At 32.5% G+C, this 17,824-nt stretch overlaps 1 protein-coding gene across 1 annotated transcript; it reads right to left on the bottom strand.

Moving 5' to 3' along the window:
* Positions 1–1,430: 1,430 nt before the first annotated feature.
* On the bottom strand, positions 1,431–16,332 carry LOC146951938 (exocyst complex component SEC3A). The gene is made up of 25 exons (XM_085756739.1): positions 16,057–16,332; positions 14,457–14,527; positions 14,162–14,242; positions 13,929–13,996; positions 13,718–13,820; positions 12,764–12,912; positions 11,169–11,286; positions 9,956–10,060; positions 8,778–8,879; positions 8,553–8,690; positions 8,213–8,341; positions 8,043–8,123; positions 7,874–7,948; positions 7,512–7,682; positions 7,290–7,431; positions 6,584–6,648; positions 5,352–5,522; positions 5,175–5,254; positions 3,996–4,077; positions 3,501–3,598; positions 3,264–3,372; positions 3,088–3,156; positions 2,677–2,742; positions 2,502–2,591; positions 1,431–1,722 (listed from the first exon to the last, which is right to left on the bottom strand). Exons 1-25 carry the CDS (start codon positions 16,232–16,234, stop codon positions 1,612–1,614), a joined length of 2,652 nt encoding a protein of 883 aa, XP_085612865.1. The 5' UTR covers positions 16,235–16,332; the 3' UTR covers positions 1,431–1,611.
* Positions 16,333–17,824: the final 1,492 nt, after the last annotated feature.

Raw genomic sequence — 17,824 nt, 5'->3', positions numbered from 1 at the left:
AATTGGTAAAAATTAAGATAGTTTGTTAGATAGCCAAATTAAGACTATAATCCATTAGAGAATGACAAAAACCTTCTGCATTGATACGGTATAGAAAATGCAACGTGATTATTGAGAGTGATTCAAAAGTGCTTATTGATATGGTTACTAACAACTGTAAGTTCAATGGAACCATCCCTTCTCTGGTTCGACGTATTCAGGAGATCCTTCAGCTAGATTGGCATACTCAGGTTATTCACACTTGGCGGGAAGGCAACAGATGTGCTGACTGGCTGGCAAATTTTAGCCTATCCTTGGATTCTTGGAATTTGGTTGTTTTGGAGTCTCCACCTAATGGACTTCAAAGACTCATTTATGATGATATTTCTGGGGCTTGCATGCCTAGAAATCTGCGTTAATTTAGTTTTTTTTCCTCTTTCTTTTGGGCCTTAGGCCCTCTTTTGTACCAAAAAAAAAAAAGAAAAAAAAGAAAATGCAACGTGGAATTTGCTAAGTCTTGCCTCAATATTGACCTTGAAATCAAGTCATTTTGAACATCCCGGAGTTAGGAAAATGACCCACCCCACATAGCTCGGACAGAAAGCTGTGAAAATAAAGGCAATGAAGTTTCGGTAGGAAAAAGACTCGTGTTAATCACACTTTCTAGCCTATTCTATCTAGAATTTCTTTTCTATTAGTAGATAAAATAAATGAGCAAGTTGTCATTATACACACTTCGTACTAGATCCAAATCTATAGGAACAAAATTGCCAATATATCAATGATTAAAGGAAAGGATGAGAGGCATTACACCAGAGGATTTCATATTCCCTTTGTTCTTCGCTTCTTGCCTACTAGAGCTGACTTTTGCTCCAAAAGAGTAATCAATGAGCTTAGTGCCCATAAACCTCAAACCAACGCCATTGAATTTCTTTCCTATTAGATAGAAACCGTTGCATTCTTATATTCAATTTGTACTATTTTCAGTTTTGATGAAAAGGACTGATAACCAATTCCAGTCCAAACCATTATTACCAGGTAACATTAATCAATTACAACCATTCAGTTTGTTGATTAATATACCCAACGTTAATGAGTAATGTTATGGGTTTGGATCCTCTCCAACATAACAATCTACTCAACTACATAATATTTGAATGACCAAAATAACTAAATAATATTTCTTTTTTTGTTTTTGAGAACTAAATAATATTTCTATTCAACCAAAAAAGAAGGAAATATATTCACTGTTTCATTCTTTTTCCAAACAATACATAAATTATCAACTTTCTCTCCTCTCAACTTCTTACTATCCATTTTCTATCCTCTCATTTTCCCTTTATCACTTCCTTCACAACTTATTAAAATAACTTTTGAAAAGAGCTCCCCTCAAAAAAAAGATTTTTGAATAGAGTTGTTGCTTTTCCAAATAATAATAATAATAATGTAAGTTAGAACAAATGTGCACATTTCATTTCATCACATTTGTTCGAAGATGTGCTAAAATCTGTTTCAAAATTAAAGCTACAAAAAGATGCACTTTATTGAATAAATAAAATTACATACAACAATGGAAACAAAAAAAGATTAGAAGATGGAAAAAAGAATAATATATACAAACACATACATCATTTACATATTAGCTAAAATGCCTTTCATCTCTGCAACAGATGTGAATGTCTCATTAGGGTAAATCTTAGCCACAAGTTGAGCAAAACTTTCGTACTTGTCAAGAAACTCTTTCTGCAAAAAAGTTTAAGAAATTGTTCACTTCAATGCATTTTCTATCATATTAAAAGTTAAACTTTTTTTTTTTTACTTCCTATAAGTATTTACAAAAAAATCGTCATTTTCCTATAATTGTTTCCCAACATGTTTTAATTTACAATCTTTCCTTTTACAAATCTACACAGTAGACATCATGTAAATTTAAGTGCACACCACCTGAGCAACTTGTAAAAGAAATATTGTACAAGCATCAGCAATTTATTTTGGGGAAAAAAAAAATTCCCTTCATTTCATCTTTCAATCAAGATTACTCAGGTATTGAAATTTAGGCTGCCTCCTTTCTTTCCCAACAAAATACAGCATATTAGAAATCCATTTTCACATTGGAAAGGCCTTCAATATTGGAGCCTCACTATACAAAATGTGAGATATCATTCAAATGGATTCATGTTTCTCTTCGAACTTCAAAGATTTTATTTTTGAAATACAGTAGTGTAAATCTTTACTCTATTGTATATTGTGTTGACAACTTACTAAAATAGTTTCACCACATTATTAGGTAGTCAAACTATTCGTGTTATGATAATAGCATGATATGATAGTGAAAAAAAATGTTCTATATCGAGATATCGAAATTAAATCCAATTTAATTGCCTTTTACATGTGTATCCAAAATTGCATATTTATCTTAGTGCAAAGGCAACTCTTGGAAGACACTTCAGATTTGACCTTATTAACTGAATTACTGTAAATAAGGAATCTTAGTTGGCCAATAAGGAATAAGTACAACTTACCTTGCATTTGTCCCATAAGGAAGGTAACAGTTCTTCTGAAGTCAAATTCTTCTGTAGTTTCTTATACATCGCATTAATGGACTTGTCAACCTATGTGGAAGAGCAAAAAAAATAATTTACACGATAAGCATGCAACAATACAAAGGCTATTTAAAGAAGAAAAGAGTCGGCTTACCCCAGATAAGCTGGTTTTTAACATTTTTCGAAGATCCATTTTTGACAGCCCAAGCTGGAAAGGTATCTGAAATTGATATAGAATATTTTAGGATTTTCAGGATGATGAAAGTCAAATGATCAGACTTTCAATTTCAATTTCAATTTAGACATGATCAGTATTGATATGTTTCCTTGTTTTTCCATTTCTTTTCATTCTGGATTTGTTTCAATGTATTTATGATTGTAATTCTTGTTTAGTGCATAAAAAACATACATCCTATAAGGAATTTTTACTTTAGGCAATTCGAAAAACACTTTCTTGTCTATGCTTAACTGTAGCCAGTTTGTTATACAAGAATTCTAGATATGGTGAGATACTGTGTAGCCAGAGGCTATGAAAGATTAAAAGGAAAACATAATACAAACTAACCTCTTCAGGTGCAACGGTGAACATCAAATCCTCAATCCTTCGAGCAAACTGGAAAAGACGTTCAAATTGCTTTCCAAGGGAAGAAAAAAAAAAGTGATAATGAGTTGGGTCCCAAGGGATATGAATTCCAGTGTGGTTGAGAAAAAGATGAAAAATAGGGGGAAAAAATTACTCACAAAGTATATGATCATGCTAATATGGCGCGTGCAAGCTTGTTCATAGGCTTCACTGGCCTGATGATAAAACTTGGCCAAAGTGGGCACAATGTTGGCAAGGTCATACAAACTAAGTAAAACACAAAAAAAAAAAAAAAAAAAAACAAGTTAAAAATGACAGTTGTCTTCTATGCAAAATCAACTTAGAAAACAATAACTGAAACAGCCTCTTGGAAGAAGGGCTAGAGAAACACTTGCCTATTCTGAAAGGCAGCATAGTTCTCAAAAAGAAAAATATCTGCATACTTTGGATCTGTTTGTGATATTTTTTCCAAGGTTGCAAACATTACGCTAACCTGTCGAGCCAAACATTATGCCAATAGTTAATCAGTAGATTGAAAAAAAATATTATGTATTTATTTCCACCTGTTTGGAATGCAGATAAAAAATTTATATACAATAAATAACTGAGAGTGCCCACAGTAACTGTTAGGATGTAGAATCGAGAAAATTATAGTAGTTGGTTAGTTAGAGAAATATTTGTATAAATAGAAAGATACAAGAATTGAGAGAATCGAGGGAATTGATTGAATATTGTAAGCATTTAGTAATAGAGTAAACAGGAAACCCTTGGAAGAGAGATCAATGATTTTTATCCTCTCCGTTTTGGGAAGCAAGTGCTTGATTTCCCAGAAAAATACCAAGACAGTAGACATAGTAAAAACAGGACAGTGTTTTAAAAGAATAACTTACAAATTTTGTATATGCTTGGTCAACCAAATCCCTAGACTGTCCCTGAATGTACTGCTCCATACGAGTTGCAAGGATCGCAAATCTGTGCAAATCAATATCAGACGTGAAGAAAGACTGAAAGTTGAAAAAAAATACAAACTAGAAACAAGCAAACATTAGCAGTTGTAATTGTTCGCTAAACAAGAACCATATTTCACATATCTAACACATACGAATGTACGATCATGAACTACGCCTAATTATATGTTGATATTATACCCCAACTTTCATCATATATTTAAACAACTACAAGCATGTGATCAAGAGATAGATATTTTTATTTGCCTGAAAACAGACATGCATTTTTGCTAAAGTTGATGGAGTAGAAAACAATCTTTGACTACCTTAAACTTTATATAGTACATTTTACATATACTATGCATGTCAAATTTTACTTGCCAATTGAAATATAAGAGCATGCAGTCTACAATCAAATCAAATGGATATCAAGGAAAACACCTTACAAATATTAAGTGTCTCAATGCAATTAAGATGTATGGTATGAAATGTGATCCTGAACATTGAATCCAAAAATCAGGAGAAACCATTTCCAAAGCAGAGGAACACAAATTTGAAATATTGACTTTTTAAAGTAGGTCCTCAGAATTGTTAATTTAAAATGGCTCCAAAATAGATGGAAAAATTATAAATTTAACACATGACTGCATGCAAGGAAGTAAGCTGATTAATCCATTTCATGTTGTTATGGCTGTGTATCTCCACAACATCAGCAACTATGTCAATAATTTCATCTAAAATCAATATAAAAAAAATAAAAAATAAAAGTTATACCAAAATTAAATAAATAAACTTCACTCAAAAGGTAAATTCAATGAATGATTAACAAAAATCACGTATACTTCAGGAACGCAAAAACAAACAAACTCCAACTCAGTGCAATTTGCAAAAGCCGAGTACTAGAACAAAAAAGTAGTGTAACAATATCTTTAATGAATACAAGATGGAGTTGGGGCCTTTCACTGCAATAATAAGAGATATTTTTCTAGGTCTTCCATGTTCCAAACTTTATATAATTAGCTGTGAAGGCAGCATACAACTGTTCTATCATGCTCAAAAAGAACATCCTAATTCTTTGGAGTTTGGCGAAGAGGAAAAGTAGAAAATATGGATCCATTTTACCTGGGAATGTAGGATAGAACACCCATTTGGCGAACATTCCGTTCATTTCTTTCAATTTGATGGCAAGCTTCATCAACAAACTGCCAAAAGTTTTCCAATTAAATGAATTGGGTTAGTGTCTCAATCTTCTAAATGTATTTGGAAAAAATAGTCTTCTTCAATATACCGGTCACCTACACGGCTGAACTGCATAGATATCCGAGACTCTAGGTCGCCAAGCAAAAGACGTACAAATCCTGCTGCATCAGCTTTCTGACCAGAAAGATATCGTTCTGTTATTCCATGCATTGATATGCAGCGTAAAGGATCAATCTTGTATGCCCAATCCACGACAGCATAAAAGTCTTCCTGAAATCATATAAAGCATCTTTTAGCTGTAAAATCTGGTTTTTAAATATACTAAATTACCTGCAGTTTATGAAGATATCATTTTATAAGGAACAATATGTTGTTCAGTCTGACAATACAAAAGTCCAATAATGTTGGCCTTTGAAAGGCCTGGGCTTAGTTATAAATATTGCATTGTATATCAAAATTAGTGCATCCTAGCATCTAGTTTCTATTAGAGACTTAGAGTCTCAATTTTATACTTAACCTTGCTATCCTATGTCTTTTTGTATATAGAATACACATGTAGAAAACCTGTTACCCTCTACAAAGTTGCGACATAACCAGAAGTGTGCAAATACATGAAATTGATACCATCACTAAGGGGAAGGATAGAGAATTAAGCTATATCCATTCACTAATTTATCCTGGATTTGGGTACACTTGGGTATCATTACAGGTGTGTTTAGAGAAATAAAAACACAGAACAGCAAACTTCGACCCTCTTTACCATGGTAGTTTATGTTCTTAGTCGCCCGGTGTCAGTAGCTGCTCATAATGAACTGGTTAAGGGGGTTCGATTAGAGGTTGATGTGAATGACTTCTTGGAACCAAAGGTACCCTCTGTCCATATTTTGTATATCTCAAGATTGTTTGAGTTCATTTTTGGGATTAAGACTGACAAGGCTAAAAGTGGTAGAGCAGGGGTAAATCCAACAATCAGAGATTTACTCTGCTTTCACTACTTTGGCTGGATGTCAACCCCTTCAATGGCTTCCCACTTGGCTTCTAAATATTTTCTTTAGAAATTTTCGTGTGAGTGATGTTTTTCTTCTACTTCCGTATGTGTGTCTTTTCTTCCTTAATGAAGTAACTTCTTCCAAACCCCCCACAAGAAAAAGAAATTACACACACACACACACACACACACACACACACACTATCACAAGTCAAAAATATGCACTCTAGTTAGCATGCTTATCATGTAACTTTGAGAAGATCCAAAATCCAAACCCTCTCATCTTTTAAAAATATCAAAAGAATAAAAGTAGATTCAAAAGTAGAGCATGTTGTATGCATACTTGAATTCCGTCCAGTAAATCCTGAAGTGATTCATTTAAAGCTGCAAGCTCAGCAGAATTTTTTCCTACAAAATGGAAGAAATGGTCAAATTACCAACAAAAAAAAAAAAATTATAGAAAACCTACATTATGCAACAACTAAAACCTTTTAGGTGGAGTCAACTGTACGTATTGGATCAAATGGTGTCAATGCCATACAATAAACCACTGTTTAATCTCCTGTAATGGTTTAGGTTATAGTTGTCTTCTTCTACCTCTAACTATTGGACTATCATCTATTGGATTATCCTCCTTAACAGTGCTTCTATAGGTGTTCTCTACACATGTGCAAACCACCTAAAGAATGCCTATGATCATTACATAGAACAGATTGGAGGATTGTGTTGCGCAGTTAAAAGCCAAACTAAAGCCTTGTTGACTGTTTATGGCATTGATGATCAAGTAAAAATCTAAGCTACAATACATTAGATATAACTTCAAAGAGGAGTGCTAGCAACACTCACTCAAACACTCTCTCTTTTATTGAGTGAAATCAATGTGGATCCCACACATTGGAAATGAGATCCAAATAAAGTGGTGGGACACGCATATGTTTCACCCAATTAAAGAGGAAGTGTTTGAGTGAATGTTGAAAAGAGAGCGTTGCTAGCACTTCTCAACTTCAAAAGTACAAAGCCGCTATTTGAAAAAAGTCGGGCATATATACCAGATTTACTGTCATTCTCATCGATGTCCATAATTCCCAAATCATCATCATCATCGTAACCAGCTTTGTTGCCGTTAACAACACCTCCTGGAGGAACAAGTGTAGGAACTTCAAAGCACATGAAGTGTGCAAAAAACGAACTCTGCAATGTAAACCATGAAGAATTATACATTTTATTATCAAAAAAAATTATGTTGAAATAAAGAAATATTAAACTTTTACCTCATCCACCAGAAGTGGGATAAAAATTGTGAGCATCTTTGCATAAGCATCAGATACTGTAGAAGTATCGGTAGCATTTACATTCTGACCACTAGTTGAGCCTTCAAGCCAAACAGTTGGATTTCTAGATGCTTTTGTACTAGCACGGAGTTCGTTGGCAAACTCACGGGCCTGTAAATAAATGTTTGAAATTTCAACTGCGTTAATATGCATACCAAAACATAAAAAGCAAAGCATATGACCCAGAACTCACATGTAATAAGGTTACTTCTCAGTTAATAAAAGATAAATAAGCAAGTTGTGGAACAAACTTTGACATCTTATGATCAAGTAACAAATAAAAGCAATATAATGTAACTGACCTCCCGGCGAAGAAGCAAGTTTAGAGAACTGCAATAAGCTTTTCTCAGTGGACCCAAGCAATTCTTGTCAAGGCTCTGCAAGTGTGTAGGAAGATAATTTAGATAGATAACAAAGAATATCACTCCAAAAACATACGCATGCAGGAAGAATAGGTTCTCTGTATTTAACCTTCAAATGCTGAAGAAGACGTGCATATGTCCTGCACTTGTACCGCAGGTCAGCATGATCAGGCCTCTTCAACTGTCCCCGCTGTTTAGAGTAAGCAGACAATGTGAAACCAATAAATTCAATCCAAGAATTCAAAAGTAACGATTCTGAAACGAATTTAGAGAAAATACCTGAGAAAAGTAACTTTTATCACTTATCATGAAGTCCACCAAACTAGCAAAGTAATTTCTCAAGAATTCAGAAGCTCTCCTGACAAAAGTAGATTTTAATTTTTCAAGTTCTGCACGCTTCTCTTTAACCTGTAGAGCACAACGAGCAATCAAAATAGATGACTTTAAGGTCCCATACAAATTTTCCAGAGTACCTCTCTCTTTGCTTTGTGATCCCAAATTCATAGTACTCTCAATTCTCTCCAACCAATTAAAATTGTAGAAATTAATGAATAAAAATCACAATCAACTTCCTTAGCCAGATGATTTAACAAAGAGAAAAGTAAAACAGAGAACATACAGCTCTCATGCTTGCATAAGTGGGGTCAATATTGGGCACTTCAAGACCGCGCAAGGCACTAGTCAACCATTCACATGCTTCTACATTTTGAAGCATCCGATCTTCATCAAATGAACCTCCTGTCAAACACGTTGCAAACTACACCCACAAAGGCATCATTAAAATAAATAAGCCAGGTAAGTTCATCCAGCTAAAATTAGATACAATTTACCGATAAGGGCATACCTCAGAAGGTACACGCAACCGCTCAAGAAGCTTATCAAGCTCCTCGATGAGAGATTTGTTATTTACCGATTGCATTTGCAAGCTGTTATTACGGGTTTCTATCTGGACACAAACACCATCAAAACAAACAAAAAAGTAAGAGATCCCCGATTTTAAAATTTCTAATCTGAAATCATATCAACTAGACAACTTACAGAAGCAAACAAAGCTAGGAAAAAAAAAAATCAAAGTAGAAAGCAACTTCCCACTCCCAGCACCAAAAAATGGTTGCTTCTAAACCATAAATTATTTTCAAAGATATCATCCAAATCTAAGTAATATTATTTTAAACTCAAAAGGAAGATATTAAAAAGGGAATAATAAACCTTTTTTATTTGCTTATTTTAGAGAAAAGAAGAGAACTTTGGAAAGATAAAACAGCATAATGGAAGGTGGATAAAAATTAAAATATCCCCAAGACTAATTCACACACCAGAGAGAGAGGTGTTGGCAGAGTAAGAGAGAGTGAGAGAGAACCCACAATCCCTCTCTATACCAAAATGCCCTGATGAGGCCACAAGACAAACTCCAAAGAGGATAAGAGATGATGTTTGTACACTTCTATCTTCAAAACAAGAGGCAACATAATGTCCCTTGATACGAGAATTTTACTCTTACTAAACACGACTAATAAGTAACAACATAAATGCACGTGACATGAAGTTTTTCCTTATTATTCCAGCTGAATACTTTTCCGCTAACCCCTCATACAAATAAAAACTGCTCCAAATTAAGCAGTGTACCCAAGATCCACTAGAGATTCTTTCTTTCAGTTTTAAACTGGAAATTGAACAGTGCAATGAGTAGCTGTTTCCAAGCAAACAGAAATATCAGGAGAGATTAATCTCTTATTTCCATTTCTGTTCTTAAGGACTTTGGGAAGTAAAGTTCAAGATACAAATAAATGAGTTGAAAGTATAACAGAGAAAACAAAAGGGTAGCATCAATAGAAATGAGGTTGGACCATAAAAATTGAACACAACGCACTAAACTAATGCATAAATTTCCTTTTCCTTGCCTGAACAAAGGAACAAAGAAACCAAACAAATGTGTAGCTATTCCAGAAAACACTACCATTACAAACACAAAGTTGTACCAAGGAAAAAATACAGCCTTGATTGAAGGGTACAAGCCCTTACCGATGCTATATCCTCTCTCATGTGCCGGAGTTTAACATTGAATGTGCCTAACCATTCATCCATATCGTCTACAACATTTGTTGCTGCTTCAAGCCCATACAACACCTGCGACACACAACTTAGTATGAATCTTTCGAAGTTATAGTATTTGCCTTTTAAAGTATAAATTTTGCAAAAAATTTCAAAATATTACTAACATTAATATTGATGTGAATGATATTATGCTAGATGTTATTACATAAAACAAAGCATTAATTCGTCTTAAAAATCATATATATTTTCATATATTCTAACCCTCCTCAAGCCAAAGCATATTAAGCTTTAAGCTTGTTACAAATTTTTTATTTGGAAAATTATCTTATATTATACTCCCTTTGTCCCTCAATAACTGTCACATTTGACCATTTCACACAGATTAAGAAAAGATGACAAATGGAAGAAAGAGAATGGTGATTGTACTATATTATCCTTATTAATCTTTGGTGTATTTTTTATTATCATAAATGTGAAGTGGAAAATAATGATTTCGGAGAATTTACATAGTATTAATTAGACAATACAATTGAGGGGAAAAAAAAAATCAATTAAAACTACATTGAACATTGAAAATGACACTCTTTTTGGGACAACTTTTTTTGTTGCAAATGCGACAATTATCATGGGACAGAGGGTGTAAGATTTAAGATATTACAAGAAAGTATCTTTGATAGTTTCTTGTTATCTCTTTACCATCCAACATTTCGTCCAATAAACCAAATAAAAATATATATAAAATATTGTATTTTACAATATATTGCATAGTGTATTTAGGTAAATGACTCATTACTTTTCTCGTGTTTTCCATCATCCATCTAACAATATAAAGGTCAAAGATGTGACTCAAATGTTTGCCCTGTTTGTTCACCCTATTATACACCCTCTATCTTTTACAGTTCTTAGTTTCATCCTAATCAATCTAGCTTTAGTTTGATCCACGGATTCTTTTCATCTTGAATGATCATATTTTGGTTGCATAAAGAGTGCTTCCAGTTTTGTACTTCTTAATTTTCAATTCTTGTTGCAAATTTGGGTACAAGTTGTACGGATAGATCCTCATTTTTAATGATCTCCAAGTTGGATCATATCAAAGAAGTTAATAACAATCAAACAAAAGTGGTCAACTCTTCTTTCTTTTTTTTAATTAAAAAGTGGTCAATTCTGACAACAGTAATACCTCATTTATTAAAGGCTCGCTTTCTAAAATGGCATGCACATTTGCTGCTTCCAGAGCCTGGAGCTCTCTCTTCAGTCTTTCAGAAAATTCTTCTGCTTCACCAACACCCATGACATACCTGCACATTAGAAAATCTTAATCATTTGACATTGTGAAAAATGTAATTTAGCACAAAACTTATGCATGTCCAACTGACAATTTTTTTATTTAAACTTTGACAAATATGTTACAACTTAAAGCCATTACGTTCAGCATTTTCTGTTAACATATGAATTCTCTAAACTAGGAAGTATGGATACGGCCAGGGATGAATCCAGAAAATTTTGATGATAGGGGTAAAAAATAGTTTATAATATTTTCTCAAGAGTGAAGGCCCAAAGATACCCTTGAAAAAAATTACAAACACATACTTGTTCCCTAAGAATTGAAAATGCCAATTTGCTCAAAAATTTCAAATGTCATAGAAGTTATTCCTTGATAGATACTAAAATATCACTATAAAATAAATTTAAGCAGACATTTGAAATTTCTGAAAGCAAAATAAAATTTTATTAAATATGGTGCCGTAAAGTTTTCTTGTGGGGGCAATTGTCCCTACTGCCTGGTACATAGATCCATCTTTAGATATGAGCACGACACAAAGGGATACATAAAAAAATTTAAAATTATAGGACATAGCATGGATATCATACAACAAACAAATCCAATTCAAATTTAAGATTTTACATTAAAAAAAAAACTTAAATCAGAAGGGAAAAAATGATTGTAGAAACAGTAAAACATTTATCTAAAGTTTGTAGTGTTTCCCATTAGTCTTGTGAAAAAAAAAATTAAAAATAAAAAACTATAACTACATCTCAGACTTGTTTCAAAAGTTAGCATGAGTGATTGTAGCCACTATTGAAAAGAAACTGATCTGACAAAACTCTCTTAATCAGATTAATTAAAAAAGAGTGGTTACACCACAAATATATAGACATGCTATCACCTAATTAAGGTAATTAAAAGGAATAAAAATTGTACAAATCAATTATGTCCTTATAATTAAAAATATGGTTAAATATTTTTTAGTCCATAAAACATTACACGGATCTTTCAAGTCTAGTCCTTTATTAAAATTTTGACCACCCATTTTTATAGAAGGTAGGGACTAAAAGTTGATAAAAAAATTTATAGGGATTAAAATAAAAATATATGTATATTTTACAAGGGTTAAAAACACAATTAAAAGTAAAAATATTTTCTGATAATTATATTAGTCGACAGAAACAGTAAAACATTTATCTAATGCCAAAGGCTCCCCCTGTCATAATTATCATCCGCCCCTGTAAGTGTCCTACATGAATATGTGCCCAATAAGGGTATAACTACAATTTTGGAGTGTTTGTACTTCCTTGTCCATGTACCTATATTATAAATAAAATTTGGCTAGAAATTGTATAAAGGAATACAGAGATGACCTGTGTCCCTAGAATTTAAAGGACTTAATCCAGCAATTGAATAAATAAATAAATAGACACTACTTCCAGCATATTCTTACTAATCGTAAATATTTAACCTTAATAGCATTTGAGTCAAAGAAGATTATCACTTACGTTCCCAAAAGAGCCTCCATGTCCTCTTCCTCTGCCTGGGAGACAAGGTCTTTTTCAACATTGACTTTCAACTCTCTCTCAGTCATAGCGGAAGCAACAGGACCACCATCTTTCACATTACTCTGAGTTGAAACAGGGGCTCTATTTTCCTATTTCACATTATTGTAGAAACAATTACTCCCTTTGTCTCATATTAATTGTCAAAATTGCAACAAAAAATTGTCCTAAAACAATTGTCATTTTTTGTTTTCAATGTAACATTAATTACTTTTTCCAATAATACCTTCTAAGTCATATTGTGTGTATCACTCCGAAGGTATTATTTTCCACTGAGCATTTATGATATCGAAAATCAATTAAAAGTTAATGAGGTTAATTTGGTAAAATTGTTGTTCTCTTTCATTCATTTACTATAACTTCGCCTTAATTTGTGTGAAATGACATACTTTGACAATTTTTGTGGAATGGAGGGAGTATCCAATGGCATTTAACCACTGATGTGAAGTTCAAAATGAGAGAGACGGTTCCAATTAAGACATCTATAATCTATAATATTAATATGTTTGAATGGGAGATAAGAAGGGGGAAGGCAAGGATTTACTCAAATTAAATCAGGGAAAGTAATTTGTATAACTTCTAACTCTCAAGTAAGGGAAAGAGAATTATCCTTCTTTCCTCACTTAAAAACATCAAAACAAGGAAGCTTAAACTCCCCCTTCCATCCTGTTATCTCTCTTCCCTCTACTCAAAATTTCCGAACAGATTTAGAGTTTAAGATCCTCAGCTTGAAGTCGTGGACTTGATAATAAATAAGACTGTGACACTCCAAAGGTTCCACGCATAGTAAGTTATTATTATTAAGCAGTAAAGTCAGAAAGTATTCATTAGAACAGAACCATGGCTATTTGATTGTAAAGAAGCACTTATAAGACTGGATTATAGAAGACCATGCACCTTAGCCCAAAGAGCCAACTCCACAACATCTATACCAACGACCTTAGGAAGGCGACCCAAAACATCTTTAGAGATGGTCAAGATGCAAAGAAGGAGACGATTCCTACAAAATAAAAAAAATACAAAACATGATTAGCAAACTTTCCTCCCCTCACGTACAACTCAACCACTAAATTATACACTCTTAGATTAACACTCCTCTCAACAATACCTGTCATCAATATTTCGCATCGTCCATTGCGGAGGAGCCACACTTTGGCTTCTAAGGTTATCAAATCCCTACAAGACATATGCATTCATCAATTCAAGAAGCAAATGATTAGGAAGGCATTAAGAAACGACCATCAAAGTAGGGAATGGTTGCTTCTCATACAGCTTTTGTGCCAGAAACTGAGAACATTGCGTAGAATCAGAGCATAAGATCTTTCATTTATGGAACATTACCAGTGTAAATGTACACCCACTAGGATCGTTTGTTAAAACTTCTACTTTTGAAAGATGCCTTAGCTTGTATAGTTTTGCAGGCTGCAAGTACAAGAAACTAGTTAATAGAAGGAGTGCTGAACCAAACAAAAACAAAAAATAAACACGGAATGAAAAACAACAGTCAAAGAGGTATCACTAGCTACTCTAAGCATTGGATCTTAAGAGCGTGGTAGGAGATCATAAGATGAAACCCACGGAAACTACAAAATCAAGCATGTCCCAAATAAAAGAGAATAAAGGGGTGGAAAATTACTTCAAGAACTCCTCCCGTAGAATACTTCAAAACTCGAAGAAAAGCAGTAGTCGTTTGTCCCTTTGTTAATGCTGTATGAAATATCAAGTTGTCACCAACAATAACACAAATGTGAAATTTAACAAATGATCACAGGAATAACGTCAAATGAAATCAATCACAAGTCACAATCACTAAACCATCCCTTATAAAACAAAATAATCACTTTCAGAAGTTTTCTAGAGAGCGTCTTACAGCTTTTTTCGTGGAAAAATCTTTTTTTTTTAACAAAATAATCCCTTTTTGAAAGTTTTATCCGTTGTTAAAGATTTTCGAAAAAATGAGAATCAAAAATCATTTTTATAACTAGTTTTTCTTTAAAAAAAAAAATAGTGATTTTCATTCTTATAAACAAACGCAAAACGTTCTCTTTATAAAAATCTCTAAATTATCAAGTCTTAAAATCAATTTTTTTATAATTCGTAACAGCAAGAGAATGCAATAACATCACTAAAAATCATCACAAGAATTCAACCAAAATCAGTTCAAGATCCAACTAGCTATCTCACAAAAATCATCATAAGAATGCAATAAGAACAATAAAAATAAATAAACCGCCAAATTAGTCTTTAACTTTGCAGGACACTCTCAAATAGACCCCTGAGATTATGACTATTTCAAAAAGATCACTGACTCTAATAAAATGTCAAGTTGGTCCCTATACTTAACCACTTACTGTGTCAATCAGATCCCTGTATTTTAACAACTTACTATCAATTTGGTTTTTATATTTAACCACTAACAATCAATTTAGTCTCTAGCATACTCTCGGAATGACTAATATGAGTAAAATTTTATAGAGTTAGTGACCTTTTAAAAATATTTATAATGTCAATGACGTATTTGAGAGCACCCGACAAAGTCAGGGATGAATTTGGTAGTTTACTCTAAAATCAATTCTACACAAGCAACCAAACATATCAAAGTTAATTTTACATCTCTAGAATCAAATATGGTTTCTCCAAACGTGGAACCAAACATACATTTAGGGTTTGTTTGGATAAACAGCTTCTTTGTAGTTTATAGCACATGTGCTTATCATGATAAGCGCAAGTTAAATTGTTTTTGTTATATGTTACAGGTTGTTTTTATAAGTTATATTAAAAAACTTATGACAATAAGCTGAAAAAAGCTTTTGAAAACTGTCATAAGCTGTTTTCATAAGTTCTCTCAAACAGTCTCACAAAACTGATGTTAGCAGATAAGTTCAAATAAGCCATAGCTTATGCATTATAAAACCTAAACAGTTATTATTTCTTAGGTGAATCAGCATAGGAAATTGAAGCTACCTTCTACATTTCATCGTCAAATAAAAATAAAATAAAATGTGCAGCAACGACACTTCTGATCAAAAGCATATCCGGTGTCCGACACATGTAATAACAGTCAATTATATCATTTTCTCAAATAACCACCGGTGTCGACGTATCAGTGTCTGTGCTTCATACATATTCACATCAAGTAGTTAATATCTTAAAGCTAAAACAGTGAAGAAATCTAGCAGAAGCAAAATCAGAACAATTAACAAGAAGCATAAGCAAAAGTGAAATTAGGAGCATACTAGAGAGAGCAAGAACCCTAGGTTTAGCCATATGACGACTAGAAAGCTTGGAAGATTTTCCTAAGATGCCGTGACTTTTGGAAACACGGATTGATAAGATGATCTTCTGCTTAGGATCTTCAATTGCTGATTCACAAGCTCGCCGGAGTTCAACATCGTCGCCGGTAGATTTCGCCATTTCGCCGGAGTTTGTTGTTTCTCCGATCTGAAAGAAACTTTGAGAACACAGAAGAGAGAAAAAGAAAGAAAGAAAGAGAAAAGTTAAGAAAAAACAACGGTTTTGTAGGTTGGTGTTGGATTTTTTTTAGATTCTTTTGCGTTGAGTGCGTGTACTTTTTTTTTTTTTTTTACTGTGTAAGACTTCGGTTTACTTTTTTTTACTGCTTTTTACCAATGGTGACAATTGTTCACCTTGACAATATTTACCAGCAATAAATAATGTTTTTTCCTTAAAAAAAAAATTAATGTTTTTTTTTTTTAAGGAACCCGCAATAAATAATGTTAAAAAGGACTTTCTAACACCAAAAAAAAAAAACTTACAAGGATTTCATTAAAAATTTGTTTGTTATGGATTAAAAAATATTTTATTTTGTATTTTTTAAATTGATTTCTACGAAAACTTATTAGAAATGGGATAAATCATTTTGAACTTATTTGTTATGAATTAAATGACTAATTTTGACATTCAGTAATTTATATATTTAATATTAGATATTTTACTTAGGGTGTGTGTTGGATTGAGGGTTTATGAGAAGAAAGGAGGAGAGAGTTTATTTTTATTTTTTAAATAACGACTATATAACATGTTTTTCTAAAATAAATTATGTGTGATTGAATTATTATATGATCTTTATAAATTATGTGTGATTGAATTATTATATGATCTTTATCATGTTAATATATTAACTTCTTAAAAAATATTTCATAGTTCCTTCAAAAAAAAAAATATTTCATAGTGTCCTTGATTTAAAAATGAAAAGTAAACTCTCTCCTTCCTTCCCCTCCTAAATCCTCAATCCAAACACACCCTTAATAAAAATCACATATATCGTTCAAAAGTACATCTCAAAAATTATTTTTATGGGAGGCTATTCAAGATAACTTACCATTTTGAGTTTATTTTTTGAAATTTTATCATTAAAAAAAGTCCTAGCAAAAGAGTGAAATACTTAAAATGACTTTTTATGATATTTGTTTACAACAATTTCTCCTTTGAAGTTTTCTTTAAATATTCTTTGTTAAAAAAATTATAACAAAAAGATGAAATACAAAATTAATAAAAAAAATAAAAAAAAAAGTTATAACAAAAGGGCTCTAAAGCATGTGAGTCCAAAATAAATTTGATTACAACCTATGTGAATTTTCCCTAAAAAAACATGTGAATTTTAAGCAATAAAAACGAGCATGCTTTGAAACTTGAAAGTATCTATTAAATTAGTTTTATCTAATATTCATTAAAATCTCATTGATCATTACATGGGTTCAAACATTACTCCCAAATTTATTTTTTTGTTTGACGTGAGTATCATATGCGTGCAGCTGCAGAGATTAATTCATAAAGTCGGGCAGGATTACAATGAATGGCAAAACTCTCTCTCACATTATTGAAAAAAAAACGTTAGTAACATAAATTTTGAATTGGTTTTTTTTTGTCCAACTCTCTCTCTCTCTCTAACCTAACGCTCCTAACTCTCTCTAACTTTTCAAACTTTCCCCTTCAACCGACTTGCTTTCTCCCTTGCCAATCTAAATCCTTGCTTCTACGATG

This window comes from Medicago sativa, chromosome 1, assembly GCF_051527215.1.
Source record: "Medicago sativa cultivar Bolivia chromosome 1, Bolivia_mono, whole genome shotgun sequence".
Classification (NCBI taxonomy): domain Eukaryota; kingdom Viridiplantae; phylum Streptophyta; class Magnoliopsida; order Fabales; family Fabaceae; genus Medicago; species Medicago sativa.
This window is presented reverse-complemented; position numbering and strand designations above follow the sequence as displayed.